This window comes from Littorina saxatilis, linkage group LG4, assembly GCF_037325665.1.
Source record: "Littorina saxatilis isolate snail1 linkage group LG4, US_GU_Lsax_2.0, whole genome shotgun sequence".
NCBI classification, from domain to species: domain Eukaryota; kingdom Metazoa; phylum Mollusca; class Gastropoda; order Littorinimorpha; family Littorinidae; genus Littorina; species Littorina saxatilis.
Genome location: NC_090248.1, coordinates 18,310,185 through 18,320,184, shown reverse-complemented (window position 1 = coordinate 18,320,184; position 10,000 = coordinate 18,310,185). Strand labels below are relative to the sequence as shown.

At 41.0% G+C, this 10,000-nt stretch overlaps 1 protein-coding gene across 2 annotated transcripts in view; it reads left to right on the top strand.

Moving 5' to 3' along the window:
* The window catches only part of LOC138964141 (protocadherin Fat 4-like), a 32,565-nt gene that overhangs the window by 766 nt on the left and 21,799 nt on the right, over nucleotides 1-10,000 (top strand). For both annotated transcript variants that reach the window (XM_070336029.1, XM_070336030.1), the window contains exons 2-15: nucleotides 232-381; nucleotides 675-865; nucleotides 1,424-1,559; nucleotides 1,880-2,067; nucleotides 2,812-2,947; nucleotides 4,355-4,545; nucleotides 4,985-5,120; nucleotides 5,304-5,488; nucleotides 6,030-6,162; nucleotides 6,422-6,609; nucleotides 7,391-7,526; nucleotides 7,844-8,037; nucleotides 8,566-8,701; nucleotides 9,759-9,952. In XM_070336029.1, coding sequence (XP_070192130.1) covers nucleotides 232-381; nucleotides 675-865; nucleotides 1,424-1,559; nucleotides 1,880-2,067; nucleotides 2,812-2,947; nucleotides 4,355-4,545; nucleotides 4,985-5,120; nucleotides 5,304-5,488; nucleotides 6,030-6,162; nucleotides 6,422-6,609; nucleotides 7,391-7,526; nucleotides 7,844-8,037; nucleotides 8,566-8,701; nucleotides 9,759-9,952 — 2,294 coding nt within the window. The remainder of the gene's footprint in view (nucleotides 1-231; nucleotides 382-674; nucleotides 866-1,423; nucleotides 1,560-1,879; nucleotides 2,068-2,811; nucleotides 2,948-4,354; nucleotides 4,546-4,984; nucleotides 5,121-5,303; nucleotides 5,489-6,029; nucleotides 6,163-6,421; nucleotides 6,610-7,390; nucleotides 7,527-7,843; nucleotides 8,038-8,565; nucleotides 8,702-9,758; nucleotides 9,953-10,000) is intronic.

Here is a 10,000-nt window from a genome sequence, read left to right as displayed (position 1 = left end):
AATGAAAGAAATAAAGAAAGAAAGAAGACAGTAAGTAATATTGATTAGTGTATTGATTCCTATTCAGAACGTGACAAAACAAACGAACAAACAAAACAAACAAAAAACAGAAAAGTGTTACAAACTCGACATAGCTTGGTATTTGTAAATGTTATGTGTTGACTTTCATCGTATGTTCCATTCAATAATGTATCTTTATATTTATATTTCCTTTTATTCCTGACACAACAGATTGTCAAAATCTCAACTCTCCGCGCTTTTTGACGCAGCCATCGACTGTCAACGTCAGCGAAAAGGCCACAGTTGGGGATGACGTCATGACGTGTCAGGCAACCGATGACGACACGGGTCTTGCGGGTGAACTGCACTTCTCCATTATAGGTATGGGACGATTCATTCATCAGAGAAGAAATAATGTGCATGGAACTAAATACAGAAAGAAAAAAAACGGGAAAAAGAAAGAAATAATGGAAGAGAAAGAGAGCAGTACAAATAAGTAAACGAAAGCGACACCAAAACATTTGCAAGGAATGAAAACACAAAGCTGCCAATATATCTACGGGTTTGAATGAAATTTGCACGCACACAACAACAACAAATCAGATTTATACGCTGTTTTACAAAACTAATAAGATGCAAAACTTGTTTACAAGTCTTGTTTACGATGTCTGCAGGTGGCACAGGAGCCGATACCTTCTCTATAAATAGCAGCACTTGTGACGTCACAGTGGCCAATCAACTAGATTTCGAGAACATAACCGAATATGACGTCATCATTAAGGCCAGCGACCTTGACCCTGAAAATTCGACGTCGGCGACTTTGACTTTCACCGTCAAGATTGTGGATGTAAATGAACATGAGCCTGTAAGTGTCTAAACTATCTTACTTGTGCGCAACTGTGTGTGTGTGTGTGTGTGTGTGTGTGTGTGTGTGTGTGTGTGTGTGTGTGTGCGTGTGTGTGTGTGTGTGTGTGTGTGTGTGTGTGTGTGTGTGTGTGTGTGTGTGCGCGCGCGCGCGCGTGTGTTAATTGATTAGAAAAATACTTGCAAAATAGGTTCTGTGGTTGTAACTGACCGGTCAGGTACCCCATTCAGTTACCCAACCCTCGTTTATGACGTTTATCTGATTCTTGGTATATCATCATATTCAAAATTCTGTATCATAAACTCTGTCCGACTGATTTCTCGAATTTTGTCACACTTGTTTCAACCAATTCTGAAATAATCACAGACAAAATATTAGCAACATATTAGCAAAGTCGATTTTCGGGGTCAATCGTTGTCGTATGTTTTTAAGCGCTGATTCTAAAAGCTAACATATCAATCCTAAAATCTCAATAAAAAAGACCACTCTCAGAACAGACATATATTTATATTGCAGCTTCTGCAATGAACTAACGTCCATTTCTTTGATTATGTTTAGACTTTCACCAACACCCCAGCGTCACCTGTACCCCTACCAGAGGATGCAGAGACAGGGACAACGGTTTTCACGTGCTCCGTATCAGACGAGGACAGTGACAGCTTACCCAGCGGTCAACACACTTTTAGCATTACTGGTAAGTAGCGGGAACGCTTAATTGCTGTTATCCCGTGCATTCAGGCACACACATAACAAAACAAACAAACAATCAAACACACAAACAAACCAGAAAGCAAACAAACAAACAAACAAAAAGACCATAATTTAATAATGCTTTAGGAATCACTGAATAGTTTGGAAGAACAATTCAGAATGTCAAACATATTTCCTTTTATTGGCAACGTCTCTAGTTTGGAAATTCATTTTATAACACGTCGTATCAACGTTAAAAACATAACTTGCACAACCATGGCTTAACATTTGTATTGTTCATATCAACCTTTATACATTTTTCAGGAGGAAACACAGACGACAAATTCAGTCTTAACAGTAGCTCGTGCGCTTTGGTCCTGGTAGATGACCTTGACTTTGAGATTCAAGCACAGTACAACATTACGATCCAAGCGTCTGACCTTGACCCCACTTCCCCCAGAAGTGCGTCCACTGTGATTTCCATTGACCTCACAGACGTCAACGAAAAACCAGTGAGTGTCATTCAGGCCAACATTTAACATAGGTATTGGTTGTCCATTACACATCATTAATATCCCTCGTCCTTTCGTCCAACCCCGCCCTTACTCTTACACAGATTCTCTTGCATAAAGTATACATTGTTTCTTTCTCTGTGTTTTTTAGCTCAGTAAATATTGTTTATTGCCCATTGCGTACAACAATTCCTGCATGATTTGTATAAGCTTACGCCACTTTGTATTTAATCAAATGCTCTACTTCTCCAACGCGTATCTTTCGTTGAAAAGAAAGACTTGGGAATCACGTTCCACATCAGACTATACAATCTGAAAGGAAATAAACCGACGGCTTCTTCTTGTTGGTTGGCTGTGTCCCATTCATAAGTAAGGTCATGGTAATCCGCCATGTAATACATTGCTATTAATTTAATTAATTCTTAGTAGAAAGTCGCTTTTCAAAGCTTCTATTTTCTGTAGGTGCCAGGATAATGGTTACACGTTAAGGCTGTCCTTAATTCAGCCCGAGGTGGACTTCGCCAAGACTTCCTATACATCTTTTTACCAAAAATTCTGTGCTCAAGCTTCGTTCAGCGAGCTTCGTAATTAATCACAGATTTGTACTCTTTTACTTCACTTACTGCTGTTGTTTATAAGAAGAGCGCTTATATACTTCCCTTTGTTTCATAGAGCTGTACTTAATACAGCGCCATGTTATGGGTAGTAATGACTGCGTTACTTCTGTGTGTATCCAACGAGCAGAGCATACAGAACCTTCCAGGGGATCCCATGCAGATAGCGGAAGACATTGCTATGGCAACGGTCATCTTCACCTGTAATGGCCGCGACCCTGACCTGTCCGGTCTGCCCCATGGTCAGCTGTCTTACTCCATCACTGGTCAGTATTTCTGTACACAATACAACTCACGCACATCTTACTGCATCACTGGTCAGTACTTCTTTACACAATACAACTCACGCACATCTTACTGCGTCACTGGTCAGTATTTCTGTTCACCGTACAATTCACGCACATCTTACTGCGTCACTGGTCAGTATTTCTGTACACCGTACAACTCACGCACATCTTACTCCATAACTGGTCAGTACTTCTTTACACAATACAACTCACGCACATCTTACTGCGTCACTGGTCAGTATTTCTGTACACCGTACAACTCACGCACATCTTACTCCATAACTGGTCAGTATTTCTGTACACCGTACAACTCACGCACATCTTACTCCATCACTGGTCAGTACTTCTCTACACCGTACAACTCACGCACATCATTCTTACTCCATCACTGGTCAGTACTTCTTTACACAATACGGCTCATGCCCAATCCCTCAAACACTAGGTCACCTACTTTCACTTTCGCTTTGAGCCTTACCCATAAGGCCTTGCGACCGGATGTGATTAATGCACTTCCTTCCGGCTTCTTCATTCTGGCGTTTGCAGAGTTTGAATCGATGCGATAGTGTGTTCGCTGTGAATTTTCAAATTTGAGATTTTTTTGGCTGACATAATGGCGTTGAACGAAGGTTTGGAAGTATGGTGTTCGATCATGGGGAACTCAGATGACGATTCTGACACGCCTTTTGAAGGTTTTCTACTTGAAGAGGTGAAAGGGGATGAGTCTTGACATCGATCTGGGTGTTGTTATTCGACAACAGGACTTTCGGGAGGATTTTTCTGGGAGTTTCAACATATATTGGTGTAAATGAGGACTGAAGGCTGACACGTTGGACGTTTTTGAAGAACACTTGCTGGATTGTTTTTTTTAAACAACATTTATTACATCGGAAGTGGACAGAACATACTTGCATATGAAACTATAGTGTATTCTCGAGTTATTCTGCCATCTTCTATATAAATGTGAGTACTCTAGAGATAAAGAACCGCCACGCGTATTTAACGCCGACATTCTGAGATGCAGCACCGTAAATTACCACCAGGCAGCGAAGCTATGTCACTGACTTTATGTCCAAGAGCCCATTAACCATTTAACACATTCCGTGAACAGGGGTGTTGAGGTTTCACTATGTCTGTTTGTTTGTCAGTTTGTCAATTTGTCCTTCGAAAAACAACAAAACCTTTCACGGAATGAGGAATACGCCGACGACACGATCTGGTACACGCTGTACGTTACCTGAGCAAGTCTCAGAACAAGGAAAGTAGCCCCTTATTCTACTTATTTGTTCTAAGTGTTATTAGAGCGGTCTCCTTTTGGTTTTACTACTACATGGGGAACGGAAGTGTCTTGGCGCCATAAAGACCAACGTTTGTTTTTGTCAACTCCAGCGGGCAACGAAGATGGAAAGTTCTCAGTGAACAACAGCACGTGCGCCGTGACCGTGAGTGGACAGCTGGACTTTGAGAGCGTGACCCTCTACACGCTGACCATACAGGCACAGGATGCTGACCCTGCGGACAGCCAGAGTGTGTCCAGACCACTGATCATCTCCGTTACTGATGTCAATGAATACACCCCGGTAAGATAATGCGCGTATCTTTAGAAAGGGAACCCTGCAGATGTTATACACACTTTGGAAGAAAAGTTTGAATTATGAAACTTGTTAAGTGTGACGATGAAATGTAACCACAGTTGAAATGGACGATACTACTGAAAGAAAAATTGTGTGTGTGTGTGTGTGTGTGTGTGTGTGTGTGTGTGTGTGTGTGTGTGTGTGTGTGTGTGTGTTTTCTGTATGAGTATCTGCATGCCTGCCTACCTGTATGCCTGATGTTTGTGTGCACGCCTGTTTGTCTCTCTGTCTGTCCACCTGTCTGCCCGTCTGTTTGTCTGTCCGTTCGTCTGCACCACGCAAGGGGAAATCTGCTAAGATTGATTTCTAACAAATACCAAAACGTAGCTAACAAACAAACACGAGGTAGCCTCGTGTAAGACTAACAAGAACTCACTGTTTGCAGAGCTTCACAAACACCTCCACCCTGCCAGTAGAGATGGGTGAACACAGCAGTACGGTAACCACGGTGTTCACGTGCAATGCTACCGATCAGGACAGTGCCACTCAGCCGTCTGGACAGCTCCGTTACAGTCTCTCAGGTCACATATTCGTCTTTTGACGCGTCTTTTTTTTCCGGCATCCTTTTCTTCTTCTGTCTCGTCGTCTTCGTCTTGCGAACGGTAGAACGTAGATGGAAAAAGTTGCACACGAAAGGTGCGAAAGAAGGAGAAGCCATTGCCTTTCTTTAAACGTTCAAAGTTTTATTATTTTTCAACTTGCAGGTGGCGATGGAAAGTTCAGCCTTGAAAACAACGAAGTTTGTCTCGTGACCGTAACCCAGCCGTTGGACTTTGAAGCCAAGTCTACATATCCATTGACCTTGACCGTTCGCGACCTTGACCTTAATATCACAAGAAGCTCTACGCTGACGTTCGTGGTCACAGTGATCGACGAAAATGACCGACCGGTATGTGATGAATAATATTTTTAGAAAACAAAATTCATTCACAACCCGACGCCATCAGCTTATCTCAAAAGTTGAATAGGCCTACTGTAACTGAGTTCGCTCAAGGTTTGACTAAATCCGCGACGATGTGTCTTCATTAATTTCTTTGAACTGTTCTGGTTTATAATATCCTTGATCAAATAACATTCATACCGTTAGAATCTGTATATTTCGTCAATGTTCTTAGGGAAAGGAGAAAACTGTCTGCAAAAATAAAAAGCGCTTCTCTATGCTAACGTTGACGTTAAGTCATTCTTTCTACTGTACTCGTTTTTCTTAAAGCATGTTGTGAATCTGAAACAATTACTCATTTTGTGTAAGTATATCTAAGTGGTATTTCGTTGAAAATGATTATGGTAGCAAGTGAATAAAGCAAATACTTCTGGGAAAATTGGTTGTCACACTGAAAGAAGCAGCTCGATTACACACCTCTCTAATTATATAACATCATTTCGATGTTGATGATTGTGAACATTGCCAGGAATCATATTTGAATGTGCAGTTACTGCAAAACACGACGTCAATGCCAACCGTGCAAGAGAACTCGCCGGCTGGAACAGTTCTGTTGAACTGTTCTGCGACAGACCAAGACAATCCTTCTCTTCCTTCTGGCCAGTTGAATTATTCCCTTGTTTGTAAGTTGAACTATATAGAATGGATTGTGTGTTGGGGTTAGTATGATGTTAGGGTGCGTTTGTTTGCCTCAGTATTTCCAAACTGTGAAACTCTGCCATAACCCATTAAATGTTTACAGGGTTATTTCCGAACATCGTCTATTAGCTAACGAATTCAGGAATCGAGATCTAGAAGCAGAATATCTAAAACTCGTCTACTTTTTGTTTGCTCTTACATTACTTTACAATTACTCAAAATCGTTTTCTTTTTGTCTCACAGCTGGAAACGTTGACGGCGCTTTTACGCTGGTGCCGCCTTGTCGCATAGCAACCAGCAGATCGCTCGATCATGAGGTTCGGGTTCTGTATGACCTTGAGATCAGTGTCACCGACCTTGACCCAGTTGACCCCCAAACGGACACCCATGTTTACACTGTCAAGGTCTCGGACATCAACGACAACACACCGGTCAGTGAACTGTGGACATTTGGAGAATGTATTTATGTTGATGTTTTCGTCTTTCTGGCCATGTAGTTGTTTAGTTCAGTTTGGTTGTTTTGTAATCAAAACGGTAAAGCTAATGATCGACATCGTCCTCCTAATCGGAAGGTCGTGAGTTCAAATCCCAGTCGCGGCCGAATGGTGGGTTAAGGGTGAATATTTTTCTGATCTCCCAGGTCAACTTATGCGCAGACCTGCTGGTGCCTTATCCCCCTTCGTATGTACACGCAAGCACAAGATCAAGTGCGCACGGAAAAGATCATGTAATCCATGTCAGAGTTCGGTGGGTTATAGAAACACGAAAATACCCAGCACGGTTCCCACGAAAGCGGAGTGTGGCTGCCTGAATGGCGGGGTAAAAACGGTCATACACGTAAAACCCCACTCGTGTTAAGACATGAGTGAACATGGGAGTTTCAGCCCATGAACGAAGAAGAAGAAAAAGAAGAATCGACAAGTCCCTTGTGTCTCCTTTTTGATCGTCATAATGTGTCGCTTCTAGTCATCATGGCTTATTTGGCAAACGTAGATGCGCTTCTGGATTTATAGATTACAACATGCTAGTAGTAAATATGTACTCGTTAACTTTTTATGTGAGGTCAATATCGATTTTGATTATCAGTTTAAAGATAAAGCGGTGCACAACTAAATCAAAGACATGGTAATTATTGCGTGTCCTAATTTGAGTACCCCCCACCCCCAAGGAACAAAAATCAGACTGGGATATATTTTTGTGTCTGTATTTCAGTATTTTTTTAGCGTCCCAGACAATCCTATCAGTCTTTCTGAAGATCTTCCATTGGGAGTGCCCTTTGTGAACTGTTCTGGCGATGATAATGACACGTCGTTGGAACCGACCGGACAAGTGCAGTTTGCCATCATTGGTATGTGACGTCATTTTGATAAAATCATTGCTGGAAGGATGAGAGGTGCAAAAGACTGGATGCTGAAAGTCATGATCTTACTTACTTTGTTAAACAGAGTACGTTAATACTAAATGCTTGAACATATTTGCATTTGTCTCGATGGATATGGATGATGTGAACACACACTCGCTTCTACAGAAGCACATAACACCAAAAGTAATCACTTAGAGCATCTAATGTGTGAATACTTCAAAGGAATTGCATAGCTTAGATAATTAGCTTGGTATGTCTCTTGTACTGTACAATCTGTTTGTTTAATCTTTAATTTTTTTCAGCCGGGAACGAAGAGGGTCTTTTCACTGTCGACAACGCTACGTGCAACATGAGTCTCGTGAAGCCGCTAGATTTTGACAACGGCACGTGGAGCTTTAACATCACTGTCCGTATCTTTGACCTTGACCCACTTTCGCCTCGCAGTGCGGAGCAGGAGTATCGCATCTGCGTCACCCCTGTCAACGACCATGACCCTGTGAGTGTATTTGCTGTACAAATAACTGATGTTGCTGATGATTCTTCACGTTAGCATAGGCCTCTCAATCTGATCAGGCCTCTCATGCTGCGTTACAAAGCTTTAAAAGAAATCGTTCTTACCTGTTTATTTGTCATAGCTGCATGAGAAATATACCCGCTTAAAAAAATCAGTGAGTCTTGTCTCTAAATGCCTGCCTTACACAATTACAGCTTTATCGTTTTGCAAACAACATTAACTTAAGGGAGTTGAGGGATTATACACATGGAGTACATGGAAGGTTTTGAGTTCCCAAGAAACAGTAACTGGTTGATTTTGAAATAAAGTGTTCATGCAATCATTTACGGGTAGTCGAGTTGAACGATATTGGAGGATCTTTTGGACTTACGATACATAGTTTTATTTAGAATCCTAGAATCTTCAGCGGTTGCTCGATCCTTTTCCTTGGTACACATGTTATTAACCATACGAGAAAAATATCAAAAGAGGTCAAATTAGAAAGAATGACTCAATGTCTTGCCGTGACAGACGTGGGTTGAAGTTCTGCCAAAGAAGACGGAGATCGCTGAGAACTCCCCGCTAGGAACTCACCTCGGCAGGTGTTCTGCCACTGATGGTGACAGTCCCCTATTCCCCTCCGGACACGTGCGCTACAAAATCTCAGGTAAGGCATGATTCAATGGCTGTCCAGTGCGCATTCATTCCATTCAAGCTAAACGTTTGTGATGTGTGTTCAATGATTATATTTTAGAAATATGGGTTGGTAGGCTACACAGGTTGGATGACATTTTTGTTTAGACTTTTTTCTTTTAAATTTTGTCAGTTGCACAAAAAAGAAGGAATTATATTGTAGAGGGAGATATTTTGTCGTCAGCTTGTTGCTTTTTTCTAAAAGTCAGAAGTATGGTTTCCACAAAAAACAGTTACTCAATTTTGAATGCTTTATTGGTCTTTAATTTATTTCGTCAAAATGAATATGACAACGAAAAGAGTGCTACACGTTATTTCTACTCTGTGAAATGTTAAAGTGTATATGACAACGAAAAGAGTGCTACACGTTATTTCTACTCTGTGAAATGTTACAGTGAATATGACAACGAAAAGAGTGCTACACGTTATTTCTACTCTGTGAAATGTTAAAGTGTATATGACAACGAAAAGAGTGCTACACGTTATTTCTACTCTGTGAAATGTTACAGTGAATATGACAACGAAAAGAGTGCTACACGTTATTTCTACTCTGTGAAATGTTACAGTGAATATGACAACGAAAAGAGTGCTACACGTTATTTCTACTCTGTGAAATGTTACAGTGTATATGACAACGAAAAGAGTGCTACACGTTATTTCTACTCTGTAAAATGTTACAGTGTATATGACAACGAAAAGAGTGCTACACGTTATTTCTACTCTGTGAAATGTTACAGTGTATATGACAACGAAAAGAGTGCTACACGTTATTTCTACTCTGTGAAATGTTAAAGTGTATATGACAACGAAAAGAGTGCTACACGTTATTTCTACTCTGTGAAATGTTAAAGTGTATATGACACGAATATGGTTTATGCTGCAGTCCTTTAAGCTGCATTTCATTGCAAGTCAATGTCTGTGTCTCTTTGTTTTTTAAATGTGTACAGTGCAGATGATGTATGAACTCACTTAATGTGTGTCCACGCCCAGTAAATAACTCGCAGCAATTTCTGCTTTTTTCTTTCTCCCAGCCGGAAATAAAGTGGGGTTGTTTTACCTGGACTCTTTTACGTGTGACCTCTTCATCAACGGTCTTCTTGATTACGAGGATAAAAAAGCTCACAACCTGAAAATCTTGGCAGTTGACCTTGACCCTGTTAATGGTCGCAGCAGTAAGACCATGAAAGTGAAGGTGAAGGTCACCGATGAGAACGACAGTGGGCCAGTAAGTATATTTTGGTCTTATATTTAACTTTTAGTCACAGTTAAAACA